At 41.6% G+C, this 27,936-nt stretch overlaps 2 protein-coding genes across 2 annotated transcripts; both read left to right on the forward strand.

Moving 5' to 3' along the window:
• Positions 1-785: 785 nt before the first annotated feature.
• gmip (GEM interacting protein) lies at positions 786-12,594 on the forward strand (the record flags this gene model as incomplete). The annotated part of the gene is made up of 21 exons (XM_083897051.1): positions 786-831; positions 2,051-2,141; positions 2,592-2,688; positions 2,848-2,911; positions 5,322-5,447; positions 6,438-6,502; positions 6,622-6,729; positions 6,805-6,885; positions 7,362-7,523; positions 7,623-7,760; positions 8,014-8,204; positions 8,311-8,402; positions 8,492-8,554; positions 8,682-8,771; positions 8,866-8,990; positions 9,075-9,251; positions 9,338-9,475; positions 9,661-9,860; positions 9,974-10,298; positions 10,873-10,975; positions 11,972-12,594. 21 exons carry the CDS (start codon positions 786-788, stop codon positions 12,592-12,594), a joined length of 3,105 nt encoding a protein of 1,034 aa, XP_083753177.1.
• A 1,113-nt stretch (positions 12,595-13,707) lies between these two features.
• Positions 13,708-27,904, forward strand: lmx1al (LIM homeobox transcription factor 1, alpha-like; the record flags this gene model as incomplete). Its single annotated transcript, XM_083896923.1, has 9 exons — positions 13,708-13,748; positions 15,658-15,746; positions 16,296-16,485; positions 25,479-25,711; positions 26,409-26,572; positions 26,719-26,796; positions 26,894-27,017; positions 27,109-27,264; positions 27,747-27,904. The coding sequence occupies 9 exons, from the start codon at positions 13,708-13,710 to the stop codon at positions 27,902-27,904; spliced, it is 1,233 nt and encodes a 410-aa protein (XP_083753049.1).
• Between the last annotated feature and the right edge of the window lie 32 nt (positions 27,905-27,936).

Genomic DNA, 27,936 nt, shown 5'->3' on the forward strand with positions numbered 1-27,936 from the left:
TGGACAGATCGCCAGTCCATCACAGGGCCACATAGAGACAAACAACCATTCACACCCACAGTCATGGTCAATTTATAGTGTCTAATTTGCCTAATACCCAAATCTGCATGTTTTTGGACTGTGGAAGGAAACTAGAGAAAACCCTCGCAAACACACATGCAGAAAGGCCCTTTTTCCAACCAGGTTGTGAACCCAGGTCTTCTTGCTGCAAAGGCAAGAGCGCTAACCGCTACCAGTGTGATTGCTCTCTGACAGAAATAGTTTGAAACCTCCGTTACACCTGTGTACTGTTTAAGTATGAGTCTTCCTCAAACTGTGGTTGCATTTGTACATAATTCATTTCCGTCACTGAGAGAAACACCGAGTACTCCAGCAACCATTTTATCTGGTATCACTTGAACTGACACGGCATCAGTTGTGCCTTGTACCGAATCAAAAATCCGACATCTTTTTCACAAATCCAATCTTGAAACACAGTTGCACCTTCTGGCTGCATGGGCGGGGTCTGCAGTGTCAGAAAGAAACACTTCCTCTTCCCCGTGGTGGTGAAAGTATTGGCTAACCTCCACTCTGCCAGAGGAAGATGATTGTCAGAGCTGAAATGGCAGCGAGCTGAGTGCGACCAATAAGTGTGTCAGTGCATGTACACACACACTGCACTGCAGATTTCCTGCCTCCTCAACAATACTCTGATTCTCATTGTCTCGTCACAATAGTATGTATGTACAGTGGATTATGTGCGAGTGCAGTCAGTAGGTTCTTGCTGCTGTGACAGTAGAGCAGAAATGGAAGAAGATCAAGTATCAAACCAGGATTCCTTACAAGCCACAGGTGAGCACAAACAACTATTATTGTTTTTTTTTCTTTCACTAAAGTGTTGTATTTCACTTCATATATTGTGTTACACACATTGGTTTTATATTCTTACACTGATTTGATTTGTCTTCAAACAATTTAAAATGCTGTCTCTTACCTGAAACTGTCTTTACTTGAAAATGGGTTTGAATTGGATTATAGTCGTACCGTGGAGACATGAGTAATACTCATGTGGTTGCGTGAGCCTGGATAGTCAAAGAAGAATTGTGAACTTCCTGAACTCTTGATTTGTTTTGACACAGTCTTCTTTCTGTGTGACTTCTGTATTTCTTTATTTGAAGAAACTGACTGTAATCTGTTGCAAAAAAAAATAAAAAATAAAAGAATATATAACTTCATTAAAGCACAACCATTTGTGGTCATTAAAATATTGCTTCTATCTGATAAAATTAGATTAATCTTTGTGATTTAGGACATTTTCGGTTCTTATTCATACACTGAAACGCTGCTGGTGTGGAAAAACAAGGGCTTAATGTTCATTATGAGATGTGTCACAAACTGCAACCAGGATGTGGTTGACCAAAATGGAGATGCATGTGAGAGAGGGAGAGAGAGATTGCCTTTTCATTTTGTGCATCTGTTGTAAATCAGCAGGTTTAAAACTTTTTAAGTGTGTCCTGAAATGAAGCACAGTATGTTAAAGCATTGCTATCAAAATGTATTCCTACATTTTAATTCACATTCAGGTAAAGAACACTTTCTGATATTTATCTCACTGATCTTTCTCTTATTCTCTGTTGTTAGTTGGTGCCTTTTGTTGAGCAGCTAAAAAAAAGAGTTGTTGTAAACACATGTAAAGTAAAGCAGAACATCACCATTTACATCACCAGTCAAACATCTATATTAAAGAAAAGATCTTGGGGATTGTAAAAAGTAATCTGCGCCCTGTCCATCTATCGATTTTAAAACTCCCATTAAATCTTCATAACTAGTCTCTGGTTTGGCCTTAACCTTTATACATGTGTCATAGTGGTCTCAGTGTGTTATTTTGAGGGCATTTATATGCACAGCACGAGTCCAAGACAAATTTCCCTATGGGGAAAATAAATATTGATATTGATTGATCTGTGATTGGAGGTGAGGATATTCCTGGATCTACACTGGTCTTCTATCTGACACACTGTGTATTAGACCGTCCAATTATTTCACGTGTCTCTTCCTTTTGTCGTTGCAGAAGTAAAGAAGAGGCATTCTAAATCTGAAACCAAGCGATACAGTGAGATCTTCAGAGATTTCGACAATCTCGATTTATCTCTAATCTCTTCGTAAGTACTATGCATTTAGAAAAAGTACTACTGTGTGCTTGTTTTACCTCCAGCATCACCTTTTTGTTCATATTGTTCTTAATACTGTAGTAGAAAAACAGTGGTTTGCGAGGCGTCGTGCAAATATTCTGTAAGGGTTTAAATTACTGGAAAGTGCACAAGATTAAAGCTGCTGTGTTGTATTTATCAACTCTAAGCCGTTGAATAATCTCTCAATACGCATTGTTTCAAAAGCGAAAGTTCTTTCAACGATGCCCTTTTCAGCAATTTTGTGCTTTGTCTATTTAATTACTACCACTGACACCACTGGAAGTACAGTTAAGACCTGTGTAATGCTCAGTGAGACTATAATCAACATAATGGCATCTGACTGATTTTGTGTGTTCCTGCCATGTTAGGTTATTGCTATTTACTGTATATGTCTTTATGTCATTCCTGCCGTGTGTGTAGTGAAGGGGAGGATCTGCTGGCAGACATTGACTCGCACTCCCTCGAAGAATCATTCACTGCTGAAAACTCCGAGCTCATAGACCAACACGATGAGTCTGTAAGGGATGTTTTAAACATCAACATACACGGAATTCTAATGTGTGGTGCTTATGGTGTCGTTTCTGTCCTGACGCAAGAAACCGTGTTGATTCTTTTTAAGAGACTGCTTGTTGAATATTATTGATTTTCTTTGTTTCATTGTGTTTTTTTCCAACAGAGTGAAGAGGCATTTTGTGCCCAGGTACGCTCTGAGGGCGGTGAAGCAGATGGATGCTCATCAGGTATGGTGTGAGTGCACGTGTGTCTGTCTATAGCATCTCCTGCAAGTGTCTGTATCAGTTAATTTAAGATGCCATATGTAAGAATGTGGACAAAAACTGTTACTACATTCAAATTCAAAATGCCGAGGTCTTTAAGGTTTCGTTTTCTGACCTAACTGGCAACCCGTGGTTGCTCGGCAGCTGAGACTCTACTGACTGCAATGATTGGTAGACGGCGGTAGGTGGTGCCACATGCCAAAACATAATTTCAAAATATAAACATGATTTGCAGTCTGCAAAATATTTTTTTAATGCAAAAATTTTGGCTGTACTGTTGTTGTTGGTGAGTTCAGTTTGTTATATGAATATTATTCCTGAGTCTCTGTGACATATTAGGCGGATTTTATGGCCAGTTGCTTTAGATTTATTACATAATGCTCCTTTAATTCAGCTAGTTGTAATGATTAAAATCACAGGTGTAGACCATCGCCATGATGTGTAAATCCTTAATGTTGGTGATATACAGCAGGGTTTCTCACTCCTCGTCCTGGGAAGCCGCTGTTCTGCACGTTTTAGATGTTTTAGAGGACAGTGGCTCCCCAGGACCAGGAGTGAGAAACCCTGATATACAGCAATATCTTACTTTACTTGTTCATATATATTAGCCACACGTTGTAATTGCCCTGCTGTAACAAGATTAGGATAAAGAGAGAGGATTAAGGTTGAACACAGCTGCTCTCAGGTTTTACCTTAGACACAAGGAAAAGACGGCGGGGCTTAAAGAAAAAAAAAAGAGGGGGTCACAGTAAAGGCAGTAAATCCATGGAGACGGAGAAAAAGAGCATGACTCGACCTTCAAGTCACAGGACACCGTAAGAGCTTTGGAATTGCAGGAGCACATAGCATTGACTGTGCAATAAATGTGACTAGTAGCCAGTAATTGACCAATTATTGCACTGAAATCATTCTCCATGCTTTAATTTTGGCCCTTATTTTGGCTAAGTCTTGGCATCACTCTTCAAAAAACCAAGGATTTTCCAAAGATACCAAACCTTCATGTCATTTTAATTGACTGCCACATATTACATGCATGCACTCCACCAGCAATCTGGTTGCGTTTGCTCTCATTGGTTGGGGTCACACACCAGGAGGTAAACCTCACACGATGCTCCTCCAAAGCCTCACTCTGCAATCTGGTCCTGACATGGATAATCCCCAATCTGGGTGCTGGAAGCCATGGCCATGAAGCAGCAGAGAGTCTGTATGGAGAGTGATTTCTTAAAGTGCTCATTTCCCTCCCTGAAACCAAACATAAAGAGGAAAGGCTAACAGAGGTCAGCATTGCCAGGTTGACTTCTGGAATTGCTTGATCTTTGTTGTGGATTGTGCTAAGAAAAAAATATCACCCTGTGTGGATTATTAATACCGCTCTAACTCTATTTTACATTTATATAAAGTGAACAGGCCAAAATAAAACCCGCTTGTCCTGAGTGAGGAACTTGAGAGAGAAGTTGTTCCACTGTGTTCTGTTTGCTTATAACTGAAACAACTGCACTATGGTCCCTTTGCAGAAGGGAAAAATTCTTAAAATGCACCAAACTCTGGCTACAGGATAACATGAAGATGTGCAGGAATAGATTTTAATTACAGCCTTTATTTGATTAATTGTGTCGGAGGGAGAAACAGAAAGTGGTGCGGAGTGCGCTTGAGAGAGACCACATGAGTGCCACTCGCCCGCCCTGTGTCAGTGTGAGTCACAGAGGAAGAACAGAGAGTGGCTCTCGTATCAACACCCTGTTTCCCTTGACCACAGCTGTGACATGGCGGCCTCTCACACTGCACACTGGCACTGAGCGGCGTACTGTTTTGTCACTCTGGTCTCACGGCACGGCTTGTTTCTGTTGAGCTGACTACAAGTGAACAGGTGTAAGAAGGAGTGGCTAGGCACAGAGAGAGAGAGAGAGGGGAAGAGGGTTTAGAGGGAAGTTATTCAGCTCAAGCTTTGTCTGATCTATTGAAACTCAACTCCCTCAGGTCACATACACGCCTGTGTCATCCGGGAGATGGAGGACTGATTATAAAAAGAGGTTTTTGCCAACCAGCAACACAGTACGCTCATTTTAGTTCTCACACATGGCCCTGACACCTACTGGAAACCACATTAGGAGGAGGAGCAGCAGCTATGACTTATTACATGCAGTCATTGTTTCCTGTTTTTTTATTATTTTTAAAAGTGACTTTTGATCATTATCGTCTTGTCTGATGAAGTCATGGAGCTTGGGGTTGGCACTCTACAGAAGATAAGTGTTTCTTTGAGGCTGTGTGAGTCCTCCAGGAGATTGGGTTGTAGCCCGGCCGACATTGTGTGCGCGCCCTGGTAGAGCTCCAAGTGTGTGGAGCCCTGCAGTGATGCTGATGTACTCCGTCTCAGCCCAGGAAGCAGACTTGGCACTGTGTCGCTGTGAGGATGGAGTGGAGACAGCGCTGCAGTATGCCAAGATGTGGTGCCGCTATGCCAAAGACCTACTTGCCTGGATGGAGAAGAGAATCAGCTTGGGTAAGTGCTCGTGCCACGAAAATAAAATAAAATGCCATCACTGTAGCTCAGGAGGAAGAGCCCATTGTTATCTAATTAGAAGGGTAGTGGTAAACGTGGACAAATACTGTATGAGGAAGTCCTCTCGATGTGTCTTTTTGTGTACATGACTCACAATATAAAGTATTTTGACATGAGAAAAGCTCTACATGTGCAAGTTTATGAGTTTATTTAAGCAAAAGTGACTAAAATATTCTTGACATTACAATACCAGTCTCTCTACAGAGCAGATATATCTGTAAAGCAACAACAGTACGGACATTTTTGAGGGTTGATTAACATGATTGAGCACCAGGTTGTGACCTGCCGTAACATGGTGTCTCTATTATTTCAGTCAGTGAGGATGTCTGTGGGTGGTGCAGTCACTCCACTGAGCTACATATTGTGCGCACACACACACACACACACACACACACACACACACACACACACACACACACACACAGAAGGGATTAGAGGGCAGATTAGCTGTCGAGAAGAGGGTAATAAAGGAGATGAGATGCCTTTTACAGTGTATAGGCAGTGATTACTCCAGCATCTGCCTGTACAGGTGACCAGTGTCCAGACTGGAATGCCGAGCATATAATTACGGTAATCAAAAAATACAACAAAAGAGGCCCAGCTCAGTTATGTAAAGAACCGGTGTTAAGCAACAGCAACAGACAAGTGCTGCTGGGTGGAGCTCAGCCACAAGCCGCTGTGGATTGCACATTGTAAAGCAATGACACGTGATCCCTAATATCCACACTAGTGTCTCCAAAGAGCAGTTGTTGGAGTGCTAGAATCACATTAATGCTGAAACACAGCCTGATTATCAACCAATGGGGATGTACATGCCTTGTGGTCATGTGTGTCAAATCAGTTCTGCTCAGTTTTCAGTTTTGGGGTTATCAGAAAAAGGTATCTCAGGAATTGCTTTATGAGTTTGTTCTGTTTTTCTTTTCTGAACAGAACAAGAATTTGCAAAGAATGTGACCAAGACAGCTGAAGCAGCAAAAGCCAATGTGGCACAGCAGGTACAACTTTGTTTAGTGCACATGTAGAAAAAGCAGTGTTGTATAGTGATTATCTCAGTTTGTGCCACAGATTTATTTGGCTGTGTTTGTGACTTGCCTGTTGCCTGTTCCCTGTTTAGGAAATGATGCCTTTACAGTACATCTACACCATGGCACTGGAGCAAGATATCAAGAACAGCGTGACCTCAAGAAAGACCTCTGAGCTGCTACAACACCGCTGTTACCAAGTATGGAAAGTCACACATTTCACCAGTGTGTAACCATGACTTTGTGTTAAATCCTTAATCTTTTTTCCCCTCAAGGCCTTGACCGCCAAGAGGAATGAAATTGACAAGTGGCGCAGAGAGTTTAAGGAGCAGTGGACAAAAGAACGGAGGAGGATGGTGAGTGAATTCAGAGTCTTGTTTATAACGAAAACATGAGGATATTCCTCAATTTCAAGACATGGATGTTTGAATCAGCATCTACAGCAACATATGCATTAAGCTTTGTTATAGTACTTTATTTGTCCTGCAGTGGGGAAATGTCCATTGTTACAGCAGCAAAATACAGTAAAGATAAAGATAATAAATAACAAACATGCATTACCAAAAAAAATTTACAATATATAAAGATATTTAAACCAAGACTATGAAAAATAGAATGTAGAATGTACATTATAAACAGTTTGCAGAATATACACAGTATGGACTTGATATTTACAGTATAAATAAACAAAGGTTGAACATACGACATGATAGTAGATAGAAGTATATGTATATTGCACTAATCTAAATTAGTATGAGTAATAATATAATATTCAGTCTCTTAAAGGTTCGACAAACTAATCTGTATTTTTGTTTCATCTGTATGTTTTCAGAACGAAGCAGTGACGGCTTTTAAAAAGGCTCAGCATCAATACTTTCAACGGTGTGACGAGCTAGAAAAGGCTAAAGCTGTCTCTGCTAAAGCATTGGACGACACCGCTGGATTTAAAACATTGGATAAGAGGAGGAAGTCTAAGGATGAAGCCCAGACCAAGGTACGTTTTAGTGATACTGTACTGTACTGTACTGTTTTTCCCAGTGTGTTTATAATAAGGATTTGGATAGCCACTCAGGTTTCACTCTGCCTCCTCCAGGTCATGGAGGCTGAGCTTCTGTACAGACAGTGTGTGAATGATGCCAGGACCCACCAAGAAGGATTAGTGAAAGTCAAGGAGAAACTTATTTCTCACGTTCGCAAACTCATCTGTCAGGGAGACACCGTGCTCAAAGAGGTGGGTATGAAATCAAAGAAAGACTTCCTGCCTCTAATCCTTCTACACAGGTTGTCCAGTGGGGGAGTCTGTAAGCATATTATGTGAGATATATATACATCATATTCAAGCATATATGTAACTGAAAGATAGTAAACCACGTCTCCATTTTCACTTCTGCACAAATAAATGCATGTCTTATGGAATATAATAGTCTACTACATGAACAAACTTCACGTTATTGTAACACAACACATCTCCTCCTCTGCATCAGGCCACCGTCAACATGTTTTACTTCCAGCGGCAGCAGACAGAGGCTGTCCCCCTCGGCTACCACAATCTGGAGGTGACGTGCCGATCCCTGGAGCCCGGGGAGCCGTACCTGCTCTACATCCTCAGCAAGCGCCGCCTCGAGCAACCTTTGCAAGACTTCACCTTCCAGGAGTATGTTCCTCACGGCAAAGGGTATGATCGACTGTTCTCTCCCATCTGTTGAAATGGGATAAATGTTGAAAACTATGTCTGTGTACTTGTGCTTCTTTATTAATCTTTTTTTCCTTTTATTTGAAAGGAACAGACGAAAAGCCAGCAGTGCTCTCAGCTCTCTGCAGGATTCTTCACCTCTGACAGATGAGAGCCCTAACAGAAGACCCAGTGATGGCAGTAAGGACTCCCCTCTGCCTTTGTGACTGTTTTAAAAGTCTCCACTTCAATTTCATTCATGCTTTCTTATTTGTTTGGATGGCATTTAGGGAGAACAGGGTACAGCGACAGTGAGAGTTTTGGGGGCAGTTTAGAATCTCTGTCCAGTCCTGGTAAGCACACACCTTTATTTGTTTGCATAATGTTGCTTCATATTCATATGACAACCTTGTAAAGGTCATCGTTTTTTAAATGTTTCCTTCAATTGTATCTCTGCTGCACATGAATGCAAAACTGCAGCTCACAGTAATAGGAGGCTTCCGAAAACCACGTCCACGTTAACCGTGTCCTCTGATGACCTGGATGAGCGGGACTTGCCATCAGAATCGGGTTAGTTGCTCCATTTTTATGCCTCCACGCATGACCTGAAATACATCACCACGGGCATTAACTCATACCATTAAACCATGTATCTTTTCTACAGAGTGCACTGTGCGCACATATTCTCGGGCAGCAATATCGCACCGACTCAGGAAGATGAAGAGTAAGATGGCTAAATGCAAGCAGTGTGACAACTTCATTGTCGTCAGTGGGGTCGAATGTGAGGAGGTATGAAGCCCAGTGGTAGGGAAAAGGGCAATTTGGGAGAAGACTGATGTAATAAAGTAATGTAATCTTTGCCTGTTCCTTCAGTGTGGGGTGGCTTTACACAGGAAGTGTATGGAGGTGTGTCAGCTGGAGTGCGAGCACAGGAAAGGCACTGTGTTTGGAGCGGACCTCTCTTTGCTAACGCGTGACGGTCCAGATGAAGTGTCCTTCGTGGTGCAGCGCTGCACATGTGAGATTGAGAGTCGTGCTATCTCGGTCCAGGTATTGTTTACCAGTTCCCACAGTCAGTAGCCAAAGGTTGGTTGCTATGGTTAAAAAACAGTTTCCTGGTTTCGTTTTGCTATTAGGGGGTGTACCGTGTGAGCGGATCCAAGCCTCGCATCCAGAAGCTCTGTCAGGCCTTTGAGATGCAGAAGGAGCAGGTGGACCTCTCTGACGTTTCACCCCATGATATCACCTCAATCCTCAAGCACTTCTTCAAAGAGGTACGGAGGCTGCTGCCACATGAACCTCACAGAATTAAACAGGACGATTATATTAGCTCACGTTGATTCGCACCATATTCTCACTGTTTTATTATTATTAATAATAATAATAATAATAATACTAATAATAATGCATTATATTTGAAGGAGCCTTTCAAGACACTCAAGGTTGTTTTCTCTTCCAGCTTCCAGAGCCGATCCTCACCTTTGACCTGTACAATGACTTCATTGCTGTGGGAAAGACCATTCACCTTTTGAGTGAAAGAGAGCAGACACCAGACACTAATGAGATCACCAACATCATCCACAACATCCAGAAGCTACTACAAAAACTTCCTCCATATTGCTACAGCACTTTGCAGCACATGATGTCTCACCTGCAAAAGTGAGCATGGAGCCAAGTTACACACCTTAACATTTATTACACTATTCCACTGCAACAGTAAATTCATATCGGCTCCTAAATCAAAACCATGCTTTTTGAATTTGTCTTCACAGAGTTTCAGAAAACTACGAGAACAAGATGTCTGCCAGCAATTTGGGCATTGTGTTTGGGCCAACGCTATTGCGCCCTCTGGTGTCTACAGACATGTCAATGATTGCCCTGCTGGAGACCAGTTTCCAGGCTGTGCTTGTTGAGTTTCTCATCACACACCATGACGTCGTTTTTGGCCTTCAGCAGAGACTCAGTACTCCCCCTCCTCCAGTCCCCACTGCACCTCTTCCAGAGGACCCTGCCAGAGCTTCCTGTCCGCTGGATGGCGACGTCTTCATCAGCCCACGACATGAGAGCTCATCCAAAGAGCGCCCGCGCTCACTAGAAGTAAGTGCTGCAGCCTCAGATCATTCAGGACTTTAAAGAGCAGTCTTCATTTGACTGCTACTTGTGTTCCAAAGGGGATCAGCAGCTCTTGCTTTGCATGCACATAAGGGCAGAGAGAGTTCGTACATGAGCTGATTAATTCACCTGTTGTTTTAAGAGCCTTAGCACTTGGCATCTTAGACACTTAGATGTATTCTGTCAGTATCAACATGCTGTACAGCTACTGCCTTTCTCTGTTGTCTTCTGCCTGCATGGACTCTGATCTGCATGACCTATTTTCAAGCTTTCTCTTCTGTTGCTTATGAACAAAACAAATTGCGGTGGCTGTAGCAGATGGCTTCGAGGCACAAACAAAAGAAATATCACTTCCTCAATAAATAAAAAAAAAGATAAGTTGACTGTTCCGACAGTTTCAAATGTCCTGAGTGAGATTTACTTTATAAGGGATGTAAAATGGCCTAATGACTCATCCCAGTATTGTTTTCCCACGAGTACTGTGTCACTACATATGCACTATATCAGGCATAGATGTGGTCTGTAAACATCCACCACTCAATTTGTGTCATTTCAACAGAGTCGAACAATCAAGAGAGAGTCAAGCGAGGGTTATATATCTGACAAGTCTTCATCCAATGAGGCAGTGGACCAGCTCAGCCCTGACGCCAATGAGAGAGCAGGTAGGCGGGGTTTAGTGACAGAAGAGTTACAAAGCTTAATCCTTAGTGTTGGTGTCAGCAGTAGTTTTATTTTGTTTTATGCTGTGGTTTGTGTTGTAAAATATTTGATTGCAGCTTTGCTGTTTGGGGCATTGCATTATTTTTATAGTGTGGTTTGCTCTATTTTACCTTTATTTGGTATCTCCCTAAGCACCAGATACTGTAGGTACAGAGCGCCTCAGGGGTCTGTTGCAGTTCCTTTTTTTTTTTTTTTTTTTTGCTCTCAAGCTACTCGTTTCCTCCTGCTATTTTTAGAGCTAACACTTCCATATTTTCTGACTGAAGCCATTGTGTTGCATTAATATGTAAAACTAGGCGAGTCTGTTTTTTCTGCATATTCTTTTTTTTAATTTAAGTACTACATTGATAACGTGGTTATTTCAGTTTTTTTTCTTTTACTTTTGAGTCTTGGGTATATTTTAACAACAATCTTAAAAAAATAATGACATTTTATTTTTGCTGCCCTTGAGGTTTCATCGTTTCTTTGCTGGCTTTACTCTTGCTTTTCAGCAGCTTTGGAGCCTCTGATCACAGTGAAACACATGATAATTGCATCTTAAAGGTGACATAGAATACTTAAGAAGATGTTTAGAAGCTTATGAAGCGTCTAGTGCTGGTTTCTTCATGGGTGAGATCTGCTAGTGACGTCACTAGCAAGCACTTTTCAGATCCGCTTCAGAGAGCTCAGGAAAACAATAAAACCCTGCATTCTCAGCCGAGGCTGATCTGTTTGCGTTCCCAAAAGCAGTGCTAATTGGAGCTTTTAAATGTCGCCTTTAAAAACCAGAGCATTCTGCTCGGTTGTGAGCAGAACACAACCTTAGGTTGCTGATTTAAGGTTCTGTGTTTGCTCAAAGTTGTGGAAACAACTTGCAAGAACAGGCAGGTTTGTTGAAATAATCTAACTGTGCTTCTTTAATGATGAATAACCCACTCGTCCACTCTTTTCTGCCCCAGTCCTGGCTATAAGAGCGGCATCAGCCCATCATAAGGATGAGCTGGTGGAAGAACCAGACTCTGATTTGATGACCCAGCCATGCTATCGCCTCACCAGACAGCCTGTGATGTATCACCGGCATCACCACACTGGAACTCGACTCTCCAACCCAGGTCGTGCAGCTACGCAGCCTGCAGCCCCAGTGAGGGGCAACGCGGGGAGTGCCGACAGCAGCCGCAGCTCTTCTCCAGAGACTGGGACGCATAGACGTCCCCAAAATCTCCACTGTGAGAACCATCACATGCCCCACCACCGCTCTGCCATTGTTGCAGAGAGTAACGTGGATCCTCCACAAAGCCCACGTAAGGTGGTGCAGTACATGTTAGGACTGGACCCACCTGTGACTCTGTCGGACACAACGCTGGGGTTTTCTCAGGAGGAGGCAGCTGTGCTGTGTCCAGCTCATCTGAACACAAATATGTCCAATAACAGACTGAGAGCTGGACAGAGTTGGACTCTGTGTCACTCATCATCAAAGACATTTCCCATTGAGCACAACCTGACCTCACCGGCCCAGAAGATCCTGTCAGGTCTGAAACTGAGACGCAGCCACTCGGGGAAAGACGAGCAGCTCTTTGTTTAAAGGAGAGACGGAAACTTCCACACAGTTCACCGAAATACACTCATATACATGCACAATGGAGATCTCTGGTATCAAACTGCTTTTGTTTGGCACCCGTCAACTGTTTTCAACTGTTAGTTGGAGCGTTCAGGTGTGAAGCCACAGCCTTGTCTCAACTAATCCTGTTTAAGAATTGGATCTATGGAGCATCCAGCTGTCTGATCCCCACACGCACATGTTAGGTTTTAAACATTTGAATGTAACAAGCAGGTGCTTTGAGTTTTCGGATTCAAATAGTCAACATGTTTTTGTCCCAAACAAACTATAATAAAAACCTGTGAAACATACTCTTTGGGGTGAAATTGTTAATATATGATGTGTTTTGTTTTTTCATACTAAGTAGGCTCAATGTGGGAAAAGCACGACCTAAGCTTTATCATCATAGATGGTTTTTAGTCCAGTGCACCTTCCCTGTTTTGACACAAGGGGGTGATAGTCTTCCAGTGTGAGAGGAAACATGTCAAACACACAATAGTAGAAGGGAAATCAACCATTTATGTCCAATTACTACATGGTGTTTTAAAATATCACGTTTTCTTTTGAGAACAAAGGGATGTTTATGGATGTTTTGTTGGTTTAAAGTGAGTGAACATTTTGTCCAATGTGTATTTGACTACAACTATCGCCTTATTTGTGCCATTTCTTTTTGTTTTGGTCATATTTCTCCACACATTTTACATTTATAAATGCCCTGATCCATATCTTTGAAATCGCTCCTTTGATTACCTCTCTTGCTTGGATCACAAATGTAACCCCCCCCCCCATCTGAGCCATCAATAGGCTGCATCATCGCTCGTCTTCCCCTCATCATCTCCCGCACCTTCACCCTCCCTCCACGTCTGTCCATCTCCTCCCTCTGCGCTTTTTACGCGCAAAACAAGTCAAGAGCGCACACACGGCATGCAGGCGGAGAGAAAGAGGAGAGACAATAGACAATAGTTTGAGTCATCATGGTGTTCAGATTCCTGCGGTCGTAGGTTTCAAACATGCTGACCGGACTGTAAAGACACAGGTGAACGATCTGTGAACGCGCGCGTGTTCCTTTACTGGGCCGAAACTTTCCTCCACGGTTTAATGTTGCCAACCGAGATTTCAGGAGGAGTGTTCACCTCAAGGTAAGAAACAGGTCGACGTGTGCTTCTCCTGTTATTGTTCTTCCGCGTGGGGTAATTTGTTAATAACCTGCTTCTCGTTCCTTCATGTTTTTTGGTTTAGTCCAGGGTTTATTCAGCGTGTTTTCTTCTTTCAATGCTGAGGTTAACAGATGGAGTCACAGTGACCTTCCTGTCTGAGAAGTTATGCTCTTTGATTTTGGCAGGTACCATAAAAGAGAGGATTATTAACGTGGAGATTAACTCCTTTTTTTTCGTTTTTCTTTTCTTTTTTTTTAACTTGTTGAGTTTCACTTAGCGTCTGCAGCCTGAGCGTGAATATAAATCAACATACACCTGTTTGTATGAGGATAATAATCAGTTTGAATTGTCGCACCATAACAGAACATGATGCACATCAACTTGTTTTTACAGCTGGTTAAAAAAAGAAGACCTTTTAGGGACATTTTTGAGTTTAAATAAATGAAACAAAGAAGTCATCTTTTGTCTGCTTGTCATAATCTAGTGACAACATAACGACTGGCTCAGAACTGCAGAAGCCTCTCGTTTTGTCTTTGAATGTCAATCTTTACACTGATTCAGAATCAGATTTCTTTATTATCACAATACATAATTAATCCCCATGGGGGAATTGGATTGATCCTCTATTGATCCACATATTTATAATAACATTCAATTTCATGGTTCAATTAGAAAATCATTTTGTGTTTTAAGATAAAGACTAATCTTTATTAAACTATTTATTAATATACATGTCACGTGCATTCTTTATTATTGTCTTTGTATTATTTATCCGCTATTACAACGTGGTTCTCCTGAGGGAATTAATAACGTAATGATCTATTCTAGTTATCGGTGCATCAAACAAATATGTCAGTGATTAGGGGGAAAAATGCCAAATCACATTAGTTGTATTTACATAATTAATTTGTTTTATCTAATTCCTTTATTTTCCCGTAGCGATACAACAATCATGAAAGCTTTTTCTCAACAAAAAAAAGGCCTCCCCAAATGTGATGGTTAGTCCACAAGGATTTTCTACAGAAAAAAAATACATTATGGTTATTATGTGTTATGTAAACTATAAATATTGTGCTATTAATTTGAAAAGAAAACACTCAAGCGTGTGGTGAAGACAATAACAATATAGTGCAGAATATATTAATTTGTGTTTTTATTTGTGGATTTTAAAATAATAATAACAATAATAATAATAATACTAGTAATAATGATAAAAATAATTTCAGTTTATAAAATGCCACGGACGCCATGTGCTATAACTGGTCTCATTTCTTCTTCTTTTTTAAAGAAACAATTATATGAATTATTAAAAACTGAAAATGAACTTTTACAGTTAAATTTGATTTAAATTATTGGGTGTGTGTTTTCAATACTTAAAATTACAAAAGTAAAATGTTTAGAATTATATGTTTTTTTATTTCTTTATATGACAGATAAATGAAGATTAATGTGAGAAAACAGCCTTTTTTAATTGTACCATTTTAATTATTTATGATTCATTTTTAATTGTTGTTGTTTAGTCGATTGCGGGCCCTAAATTAAACGTGTAATATTATAATGATCAATTCTCATATGTTATTATATTCTGTCACGTGCATTTAGTTTTATTATTGATATATTGCAGATCTGTCTCGGTTTTTTGAATGTGCTAATTATTGTTTTGTTACATCTGATTTTAGCAACATCAATTCATACCAATCTATGTGTGTCTGTGTGTGTCTGTGTGTGTCTGTGTGTGTGTTTATGAATCTACATGATGGGAACTTCAAATGTCGTCATCTTTGCAAACTTTATCTCACTGCTTACTTTTACATTTAAAGCGGTTTCTTCAGCGATTCGTCAGAAATAACACATTTATTTGCACGTTGTCCATGTTTGTCCTGTCATGCAGCGATCACACTGAGGGAAGGAGTGAAGGGATGAAAACAGAGGAGACGCAGCAGTCCTGTCTGCAGCAGCCTCCATCCTCAACGCCCTTTGGTGAGGTTTGCAGCACCATTTGTTGCTCAAAGGCCCGGGCGAAATAAACGACCGTAGAAACGCGAAACGAGCCCCTGTTGAAATAGTTGACCTAAATATTAACATCAAATAGAAACAAACCATTGTTCGTGGTTGTGGGAGTTTGTAGCGTGACACCAGTAAAACAACAACGATGTAATCATGGAACATTTTGTCAGATCCAACAGGAATTCAAAACAGATTATTTTACAGATAATCACTTTTAATATAATAACAATAATAATAAATATTTAGGAATGCAGAAAAAAATATTATATATACTTTAAATGGTCCATAACTGCTTCATCAAATATGCTTTTTCCTTCATGTGGATTTTTGGACAAATGCTGTGCGCCAGCTGGTGTCCAATAATACACAGATTTGTGCCATACTATTAAAACCATATTGTGTTAATTTTTTTATTATTAAAACATAAGTGAAACAGTATAGTGGATTTACTATTAATTGGACTCCATCACTCATCACCACTTGTATTTTACTGTCTCTGTGTCCTTGTATTTCTGCCTCCAGGTCCTGAGTACAGGCGCGGGGGTGAGGTGTGCGCGGGCTGCGAGTCTCCCATCGCAGACCGCTTCCTGCTGCGCGTGAACGAGCGCTCCTGGCACGAGACCTGCGTCAAGTGCGCCGTGTGTTTGAGCACGCTCACGGGGACATGTTACTGCAGGGACCGACTGCTGTACTGCAAGCACGACTATGAGAAGTAAGAGAGCATACACACACACACACACACTGTGGTAACATGTTTTTAAACTCCACTTAAATCAGTGATGCATTAGAAATACACACTATCACTGCACACTATAAAAATAGAACTACAAAATGATATCCAACTCATCAAAGTGCATTTTTCAAACCAAATTCCAGTACTTTGTGTTCAAAGTAAAATCTTAATCTGGAAAAGAAAAACCCCTGCAGGAATATACATTTATGGTAAAGATAGTGAAGACAAGACTTTTCTGACAGCTGCAAATAATGAAGTGATACAGCAGATTACAAGGTCATTGTTTTTTGCTCATAATGAGAAGATTTCAAATCAACGTATTATTTAAAACTGGATTTTCCATAAAAGAAATAGAGCATAATGACAAAAAATTAAAGTACTTGACCTTGTTTACTTGTACCCTACAAACAAAAGCATAAAACCAGGCAACTTCATGTCCTTCACTGAACACATGAAGAGCAAATCAATAATTCTGTGTTGAGATGAATAACTTATAGCATCATACGATTTCTATTGAAGTGATTTATCCAAAACATTCCACATAAACAGGAAAAGGCAAATCTGAAAAAAAATTAGGGCAATGCACTCGGCTCATGCTTCATCTGCCAAACCCTGCTTTATGATGGAAATTCAATTTGACCCCGTGCATGTGCGTCATCACAAACAAGGGGAGCGTGTACAAAATAGATAACGTCATCCCCAAAGTTCAAATATGTCAGTCCTAAGTATGAAAATGTGTCCACTATCGATGTTAAATAATCAACAAAACAAACTGTCAACATGTGACTGGATGAAAGTGTGATGGCTGATATATGGTGTTAATATGATGACAGAACAGAGTTGAACTGTCATGCAGTGTGTTTTATGTAAAGCAACTGAAGGGGATTTAAGGAGTTTTTGAACAATTAATTGTTGTTTATAATATTAGAATACATCTGCTTCGGAGTCTTCATGATGAGGAATTGTAATATTTTATTTAAAAAATACCTTATTTTTGTTATCTATGGTGATTTTTGTTGTGTGTTTGTGTGTATGTGTCAGGTTTTCCTTATGTAGTGGGGACCTAAATCTGTTTAAACAGCCACATTATGGGGACTTGTCTTCGTTATGGGACAAAAGTTCCCATAACATAACTTACTACATTTTAAGGTGGAGACATGTTTTAAAGTTAGGTTAAGGTTAGGGTTCAGGGTTAGGATTAGGATTAGGCCAGTAGTAATTATGGTTAAGGTTAGAGTAAGTCTCCAGGAAATCAATGCAATGTCCTCTGAAGTCATGGAAACCAGTGTGTGTGTGTGTGTGTGTGTGTGTGTGTGTGTGTGTGTGTGTGTGTGTGTGTGTGTGTGTGTGTGTGCGTGCGTGCGTGCGTGTGCTGTGCCCAGAGGGTGTGAGCTCCAGGAGTGGATGGTTGAAGGACGAGCCTGTAGCTTGTTATCATTGTTTTGAAACGTGTCAGACAGCAACCAGCAGCACAGACTCTCCCTCTGTACCTGACATCTGGAGGAGAGAGAGAGCGAGAGGAAGAGGCAGAGATAGAGAGGGAGAGAAAGTGAAAAGAACTAAATCGTGTGTTTACCTGGAAAAATAAGTATCATAAGTCATCATAAATGGGTCCATGTTCAGCGATGGAGTGAAGAAACACATTACCGCCGATTGTACTCGCAGATCCACATTCACTGTGTGCGCCTCGTCCACTGCGGTGTTGATTTAGTCGACCATACATTGCGTATGGATAGTTGCCTTGTTGTGTTGAGTCTGTGCCAGACTTGGCACACAGATCTGCCTGTGACCTTCAGCAGATCAGCAACAATGTCTCCTTGTTTTCCCCACAGTCTGTCCATCAGCGCCTTACACTACACACTCCTCCCTCCCATGTCGAGCAGGTGTGTGCGCATTGTGATGGATAACCATGTCCAAGAATTTGGAATGTGCATAAGAATTTTAGGGGAACTTTCACAATTAATAGGGGATGATTATGTTTTTTTTCTCCTATGAGTCCTTTGCGTGGATGCATTTTCAGTTCAAGTTGCCTGGTGTCTGAATGCATTAATATGAAGGGGTTTTGTGCATGTCAGGCAGTAGATTATCTAATTTACTGATAAAGATTGTGTTGACAAAATAGGTATGTGGTAAGACAACATCTTGCAGGCTTTTGAGCTCATACTGGGCCATTTTCCATGTCTCCTTCGTGGAGTGTCTCTGCTTTGTCCAAATATTTTTAATTCATCATTTGCTTTGAATTACATCACCCTGCACACTGAGACAAACACACTTCTCCTCCCTGAAGCTTTCTCAGCATAAGCAGCCAGTCACACGCTGCTCATTTGCCCATGGGTTTTGTAGAATTAAAAAGAAAATGCGGAAATATAAGTAAATGTATCTGTGATTCACCTGCTTTTCTTCAATAATTCTTCTCTTTTGGAGTGGTAGCATTCTGCTGATTTTTCTAAATTCAAATGAGAAAGCCAATTTAATTTGAAATGACCCATCCCCCACCCTGATTCATCTGGGCTATAAAGTGCCTTCAAGGCTTAAGTTTCCCCAACATTTGCATGTTTAATGTTTTCAAATGATACCTTGCTTCAATTATTAAAAACTAGCAACCAGTATAAAGTGTTATCTTATAATAGACCGATGTATAAATGTGCAGAAAGTACAGGTTCAGTTCTGAGTCACATTCAAGTTCAGTCATTAAAGCATTGGGTAAGAAATAAGCACACATCCCACTGCCACTCATTATCCACGTAAAAACAGGAGGTATGCCTTTAGTTTTGAGTTTCCCTCAGTCTCAATCTGTTATGGAAATGAGGGATTTAGTGACAATAAACTCAAGTGCATCTTGTGGATTTTACCAGTGGATTTATTTTTTTGTTTTGAAACCTCGAGAAATCGTCTGGAACGCCACTCTCCCCTTGAGCAGATGTTCAGTAAGTAAGACTTTGGAATAATTTGGAAGTAATACTTCCCTCAGTACTAGTCTTCATTCAAATAATCCAAATATGCATATGTATATGCACGATATATTGTGAATTTAAAGGAAAGGTTACATAAAAAAATGATATATTCTGATTGTAAGTACATAAAAGTTGGTTAGCAGACGCACGTAGACCCTCAAAAAGCTTCATGCTATCTTCAGTCGTTGTCTGTGTACACACAGGCTCAAGATTACAGTTCTGCCAAACCGAGGAGGCCAGTGCTCCTGGTCAACAGCGCTGAGCCCAGACAGAATGGAGGGTGCTGTGACTGTGTGGAGCCTGCAAACTCTCCTGTAAGCCTCATAAAGGCAGCTTCAGCCCTGAGAGAAGCAGGTCGCCAGGGTGGATATTCAGTAAACCTTGGGTTTAATACCTCACTCTGTGGGGTGGAGGTTACTGAGACAACATCTATAGGTTTACAGACCCTCTCACTCCAGGCGGAAAGAGGAAGACCCCACCACCACTGTTATGGAATCCACTTCTTCTAACTGGATATCCATGCTAAAGGTCCGACAGAGTACTCGCATGCAGGTCACAGCACACCGACAGAATATGGGTGAATTTCTGAGTCTTGTTATGTCAAAATACCGAGACTTAAAGATAGAAACTTCATCTTCTACCCGTCTTCTACCCGTTTTCACACCCCCACCGCAGCTACTGTCTCTCTCTCCGTCTCTCTATCAGTTACCTCGTTCATCACTGTCTGCTTTGTAATAATATTTCTCTATTCCAAACCTCATTTCCTTCTCGTTGAGATTGATAGCAGCGATGACACCAAACAGTTTATCTCCCCGTTTATCCCTTGTTTTCTCTTAATCGCCCACAACCCCACCCACCCACCCACCCCCATCCCCACTCGCAGCACCTCCTTTGTGTCTCGGGATTGCTGGGAGGGGGGGAGGAGGTGCTGGGGAGGTTGATTGGGTACAGTGCTAATTACCCAGCATTCTGGGCCTGTCCTGTGCTGACAGGTCTGACATGGGCTGTGGGGAAATACTGTTAGGGAGAATTATGCAATGACATGTAAGTGAGACTATAAACACAACTATAGCAATGTAAGGTAGAATGACTTAAATAAATAAAGGAACGATCACAAATTTCAGTCATTTTCAACCAAAACAACAAAAAAACATATGTATCGCTATATTTCTACTAATCTCTAACCATGAAGATGTTGAGTCACGTGAGACTGGAGACAAAATGTGTCTATTGAGAAATTAAAATCATGGATGACACCAAAAACTCATATCATAAGTTGGGCCAGTGGAGCAAAACCATTTTATGACTAGAAAGTGAGATATCGTAGGGTTCTTCTTCTTTTAATAAACATATACATTAAGGGTCTAAAAATAAAGATTTTTTTGTGTGACTCTTGGCTGCACTGTGGCCACACATGTGTGGCCCTGAGACTGATTCACACTCCTCTTTTACCCAGGGGTCATGTAACGCTGCAGCTCAACAGATGATGGTTGGAGGTTTGCCAGAGAAAGTGAAAGGTGTAGAAGTTTTCTGAAGGTGTGCCGGTGGAGAATGGTCAGATCTCGTGGTATAAACTGAGAGAAGAGCTCTGAGTGTAAAAAAGGTTTGGAATGGGATAAATAATGTAAAGTTGAGGTGTCTGAGAGTTTCGGAAAGAGAAGAGCAGCAGGGATGTGCTAATTTTTGTCTAGTTGGGGGGGTTGGGGCGGGGGGGTAATATTGCCACTGTTTTTGCATAATGTGAGATGAGACCCCATCATCTTTCCTCCCCCACAACACTTTTATAACAGACAGCTAATAAATGTTTCATGGCAGAACAAGCTGCTCGCCTCGGCTTTATTAAATCTGAGATAATAAAAGCAGAGAGGGAGAGGAAGAAGAGAGAGAGAATAGGGGGTCACACCAGAGAGAGGGAGAGATAGGGAGATCGGCATAGACTTTTCTCAAATCGACCGGCTGTATCTCCTGTTTCTGGGGCAACGGGTCCCGCTGTCCCCCGCCACCCCCTCCCCACTGCTTCCCGCTCCACCAGAGACAGACAGGAAATGAGAAATGGGCAGACAGGATATTGCGTTCTGGTGGCCTGGGGATTAACTGTGTTATCTAAACTAACACACACACACCCTCTCACTCGCGCACACACACACACACACATCCACAGCCTCACACATTCTTAGTAGCATCAGGTGTAGATCGCACACACACACACACACAGCCAGAGACACATATCATGCAGACCATGCATGTCACGCAGGTTTTTTAGCTGTTACTTTACACAGTACATTACATTAAGTCTCAAATATTACAGGCGTCAGTGGTGCTCTCATGTAGAGCTGACGCCGTTATTACGAGTGTGAGCGATTTGCAGTGTGAGTCGTGACATGTTACTGTGTGGAAATGCCTCCATTGATGTATTCCACACACCACGCGCTTCCTCATCATCATTATGTTGGCCATTCATTGAACAAGAGACTGTTTATGTTTATGATGTTAGAATATTGATGCATGGATGGACATGGGGCACACATGACAGCATCTGTCAGTGTTTTATTGATGTTTGTACCCAGGCACCATATCTGTGTTTACACAAACTGTGCATATTTGTGTTTATACGTGCATGTGACTATATACACTTATGTGTGTGTGTGCGTGACTGTACCATATTTGTGTGTGTGTGTGTGTGTGTGTGTGTGTGTGTGTGTGTGTGTGTGTGTGTGTGTGTGTGTGTGTGTGTGTGTGTGTGTGTGTGTGTGTGTGTGTGTGTGTGTGTGTGTGCATGAGTGAGTGAGTGGTGGCAGGGGTAGCGAGTATTGTGGGGAATGCTGGGAGATTTTAATAACACAGAAGCAGTGCAGGGAGATTTAATAAAAGGAGATGATGTGATTACTGAACCCTGGCTCTGAGCCATTTTGCTTCACAGAGCAATATCCGCCAAAAGTGCACGCACATACATCCACACACACGCGCACTCACGCACACACACACACACACACACACACGCATCTAGGAAGTGAATACTAAACAGAATACAATTTTAAAGTAAGGTTGTTGCATATCATTTTTCTCTTCGCATCTATCACAAGTCCTTTTTCTTTTTTCTTTCTCTTTTAAAACATTCACTTATGTGACATACTTTGGTCATTCTGAAAACAAATCTGTCCAAGCTGGGATTCTTTGGGCTCTCTCTTACGTCATTAAACTGTTCCAAACCTGCAGTTAGACTGAGAAAACCAATACTTCAATAGTCGTGAAATATGGAAGCAAGGACAACAACTGTAATCACACTGAGAAGCATACATACAGTATTTATTGTGTTGAGGTCCAGACAATGTTGTGCTTGTCGGAGCTCTCAGGCAAAACAATACCACATGACACTGCTTAGAGAGAGAGACGAGGAAGATTCTGTCATTCTGTTTGTATGCCGAGGATCTACAATAAAGCAAGCAAGCAAGAGCTCATTATGCCCTCCTGATACTTAGGATACATTACCTTTCTCTGCCTCTCAACATTTGATCTCATAATCAGCGTTTGTAATTAGCTGTGGCCTCAACCCGTCCAAAATCCACAGCAACGAACATGAAGTTGACTGCAGCCAGGGTTTCTGAGGCTTTGCACGTCAGAAAGTCTTAAAGTTGACTGTTTTCTTCTCCCTGCACTTTCAGCACATCTCTGCTCTTTGTAATTACGTGTCAAAAATCAGAAAAACCCTCTAAATCCAAAAGCAAATCCTTTTCATAATATCTTTTTTGTCTTTGAGTGTGATGAGTCATTAGTTAGACAAAGCCTTTTTAAGATTCTGTATTATTTTGAGAAAGTTTATTTTGTATAAATATTGGTTGAATTGGTTTCCATAGCTGGCCTTTTTGAAATTTAATTCCACTTTTTCAGACTATCGTGCAAACATCCAGAAGTAGGGATATTCAAAATAAATGTTGTATTTTGTGGAAGTGGAAATGAATAAGTGGGTGGTGAAATGAATAAATGATTTACAGAAATAAAAATGTAAATACACTACAATTCAACATTGTGGAGTATAAATAAAAGAGTATACACTTGATTAGAGCGCAGTGGATAAATCCACATTCTGTTGTTGCTCCTTCAACTATGACGTCCAGAGTGATTTATTGAAAGCTGCACTCTGGTCAGGGCTGGTGTGAATGATACTTCTATTTAGAGGGATTAGACTGATCTACTTACAGACCCCCCTCTGTGGCAGTTGCCCCAAGTTGCCTTCATTTGCCATGTTGAGTAAATTCCTACCGTGCTGTGTACACCCTGATTAGGGAGTGTGGGACTTAACCAGCGATATCATCAGTCTTATGCAAGCAATTCTGTGACAACTCTGTTGTGTTGTATTTTGTTCACAAGTAAAAGAGGTATTTAAGTTGTTGAAGCCTGTGTTTGAAATGGAGACGGAGGCTGCTCAGAGGACTTCTTTGAGGACTCTGTGTTCGGTGCCAGATATAACGATTAACACGCAGCTTCTTGCAGCTATTTCAGTGGAAGTGTTTCTGTGAGATGCAGCGTAAGAGTTTCTGTGGGAAATTACGCTGAGTTGCTGTCACAATAGGTTTGTGCAGGCCTGCTAATGGCAACACTTGTGTCTGCGTTACGCTGTTGCGTTAGTGACACTGTCATTTGGGGAATTTTAGGAGAGTTTGGCAGATGGATTGAGAAAGATTAGCCATAGCAGCTGTGGTTGGGACAGAATCACAGATTAGGAGCACTAATGTGCAGACCTGGCTCCTTCTTTACGCTCCAGATTTGGGCAGCAACACCTTCCTATCACTCGGTCAGGGAGCCTCGACACTTCTGCCTTTATCCCTCGCTCCACCTGCCCCTCCCACCTCCACTCCTGTCTCATCCCCCATTCTCCAATGTACTTTCATATTTCTTTCACAGGTTTGTGTTTTGCCTCTGCTGTCTCTCTTTACACCTTCCTCTCAGTAACTCTTCTTGTTGAAGTGATATTGTAGATTTCTAGATGCAGGTGTGTTGCTCCAGATGTATGATGATTGTTATGATAGAGTGGTGCCTATTTGGTGCCAAATTTTTAGACAATACTAAACTATCAGATTGGTACAAATGTCTGTGTGTATGCCTGCTCGTGCATGTGTATGTGTCTATGTTTGCATGGGTTTATGTGTTTTAGTGTGCATAAGTGAGAGGAGAGAGATTAACCCCATGCTATCCCCAATCCCTGGTTATGAGTTTACAGCGTCTGTCTGGCCATCGCACTGTTTAAACAACAATCTAATTAATCCTGTCTTTATTAGTTTCAGTGAACTAGGGAGGCAGGCTGGGAGGGCATGAGGGAGAACTGGGAATGCTGGCAGAAAATACTACAGAGGGAGGGGGAGGAAACCAAGTGCGAGAGCAGGGATTTGAGAGGAATTTAATGGCAGCGACTTAGGTCTTGTGAATGGAAAAGGGATGTGAAGAGATGGTGAGGCAGCAGAGAAACTGAGGGCTTATAACGTCTCACAGGAGGAGAGATGGAGGGACAAAAGAATCAAAATGGTCATGGAGAAAAAAGCAATGGCCCTGAGAAATGATCCATAATAAGCTTTATTCATAAAGCTAAATCAGTCCTTTCACATTGTAGGAGGGAGGTGAGAAGTTGATTACCTTGCACAGATCTCAACATTCAAGGAATTAAAAGGGGAGAAACTCTTGGCGGGCAGCTCTCTCTTCACAAAGTCATCTACTGCCACCTACTGTCATGAGGGAGAAAAGGAAATACCAAGTAAACTGCAGACTAATGTGATTCCTTCCAGCAGATGTTCACCTTGTTGCTCTGTGAATTGGGTAATGTTTATACGACCTTTAATTAAGAGACGGTGTTGATCTCCAGAATCACTGAAGCTGAGTACAAATGTGTCACGGCTCCTTGTCTGCGTCTCCAACTTTAATTGCCTTTCTATTTATTTGTTTTTGCACTCCTTAACTCTCAACATGCCACAATTTACAGCTTATGGTGATGCCCTTCACATGTAACATCCTTTTGTGTGTCTCCAGGCTGTTTATAAGGAAGTGCAGTGCCTGCCTGCAGGTGATTGGACGTTCCGAGTTGATAATGCGCGTGCTAGGCCAGGTGTACCACCTGGGCTGCTTCAGCTGCTGCGAGTGTGAACGCCGACTGCAGAGAGGTGATGAGTTTGTGCTGAAAGAAGGCCAGCTGCTCTGTCGCATGGACTATGAAAAGGAGAGGGAAATGTTGGCTGCTATCAGTCCTACACCAACAGAATCAGGTAGGCCCACAGAAGACTTGTTTCCATTTACATCAGAAGATGTCTCTTGTTAAAAAAATGCAACATATTTTCAGCCAATCTCAGTCACATTCCACCACAGTGAACCAGTAATCATCCCCTGAGGGCTGATTAATGGCTTTGGGGGTCAAGTCTCAAGCTGTTGCATTGTTCAGTTGATAAGAAATTCTAATACACTGAACTTGATCTCTGGAACAGAGTTGGTAATTAATCCATTAGTCAGTGACACAACAGCACAAAACACTTGCAGAAAGTATGGCTATAATATACTTTTACATCATAAGACTGTTGTGTTCTGTCACTGATGATACACTCTTAGAAATAAGGGTTCCAAAAGTGTTCTTCTACAAGGGCTGAGGTTCTACCTGGAACCAAAAAGGGTTCTCCTATGAGAACAAGCCGAAGAACCTTATATGGTTCTACTTAGCACTTTTATTTCTAAGAGTCTAGTCCAAAAAGGTTGTTATTGTTTGCAGTAGACATACCAGATCACACTGTAGAATGTGTTTTCCCTCTTCAGTTGCGCACTCCCTATTGAATTAGGAAACACAGAGCTCATGGCCACTTTAGTGTTAATACATTCTCATTTCATTCCTGTGCTTTTCATTAGGGAGGGACTATGGAATATGTATGCATGTGGACTAGTCAGATTGATTTGTTGTCTGCTTACCTTGCTCAGTGAAAAGCGAGGATGAGGACGGTGGAGGGGGCTCTGGTGGGGGGAAAGGTGGTGACGACAGCAAGGAGCACAAGCGTTCCAAACGACCACGTACCATCTTGACCACACAGCAGCGCCGGGCTTTTAAGGCCTCTTTTGAAGTGTCAGCTAAGCCATGTCGCAAGGTGGGTTCACCGGCTTGTGTTATGGACACGCGTGCCAAAAAAAAATGACTGTTATCTAAATTGCTCATGTATGTTATCATCACTGTGATCATCTCAAGCTGTGTTTGTCACTGTTAATGCAAACAATGGAAAAATGTCCCCTGCAGGTGAGAGAGACGCTGGCTGCTGAGACGGGACTGACGGTACGAGTTGTGCAGGTGTGGTTTCAAAACCAGAGAGCAAAGGTCAGACTGTACACTTTTTTGTTTTTGAAAACATTTTCTCCACGTCACTCATCAACAAACAGGTAATTAAAAGAGCATGGGATTTTTGTGCTTGCAGATGAAAAAGATCGCTCGCCGACAGCAGCAACAGCAACAGCAGCAGCAGCAGGAACAAGAGCAGCTGGGAGGGTCCAGGAGAGGACAGAGTAGAGGGGGGCGTCAGAGCAATGACGACAGCGAGGGTAAGCGTTTACTCAGCACCAAGATTTTTTTTTTAAATAATAATGTAGACTATAAACCAGTATAAATAAAGGGGCTTTCATTTTCTCACAGATGGATCCAGTACTCACGGCATGGATGGGATACTGGGATATTCCACTCTGCCACGTCAGCAACTACTTGCCCTGGACCCAAATATCTACGGTGGAGATCCGTTTCGACATGGGCTTACACCACCTCAGCTAAACAATGAACAGCTCCACTCCTATGGTAAGACATGAAATAAAAGCTTCAAATGTAAAAGGACTTCTTAAATTTAATATTTGGTCATCTGCACCATCTGCACGTGATAGTCCAAATAATAATCCAGGTTCATGTGGTTATTCAGCAAGTTCGCCTCTAATTACATTAAATGTCAACCTTTCTTCAGTGAGTTTAATAATTACTTTGAAATCAAGTATTTGCATTGCTCAATGTTTTCTTCATAATAACCATGCAATAGTGCAAAAAATAGTGAGGCTTAAAGCGGTTATGTTGCAGTAGCTGACCAGGGAATGTTTGAAGGATATTTCATGCTTGTTTTTAACTGTAACATCAACAGATGTGAGTAAAAACGCTCACACAGATAATATTCTATTCTACTTTATTGTTTTAGTAATTATTTCCGTATTCTTGTCATGATTTTCTGTGCTCTCCCGTATTAATTAACGACAGTTCTTCAGTTGTGCACACTCTCAATCTCTTCTCTCTAGACTCAGAGACAGTATTTCACGACCTGGACAGCGACGGAAGCCTCAGTCACCTTGGCGACTGCCTCTTAGCAACAGGGGATGGTGGTCTCCTGCCAGGGCGCGTGGGAAACCCCATCGACCGTCTCTACTCCATGCAGAACTCCTACTTCACCTCTTGACCCTTATAAACTCTCACCCTTTCCCCTCCCAA

This window comes from Microchirus variegatus (assembly GCF_963457635.1).
Source record: "Microchirus variegatus genome assembly, chromosome: 10".
Taxonomy (NCBI): domain Eukaryota; kingdom Metazoa; phylum Chordata; class Actinopteri; order Pleuronectiformes; family Soleidae; genus Microchirus; species Microchirus variegatus.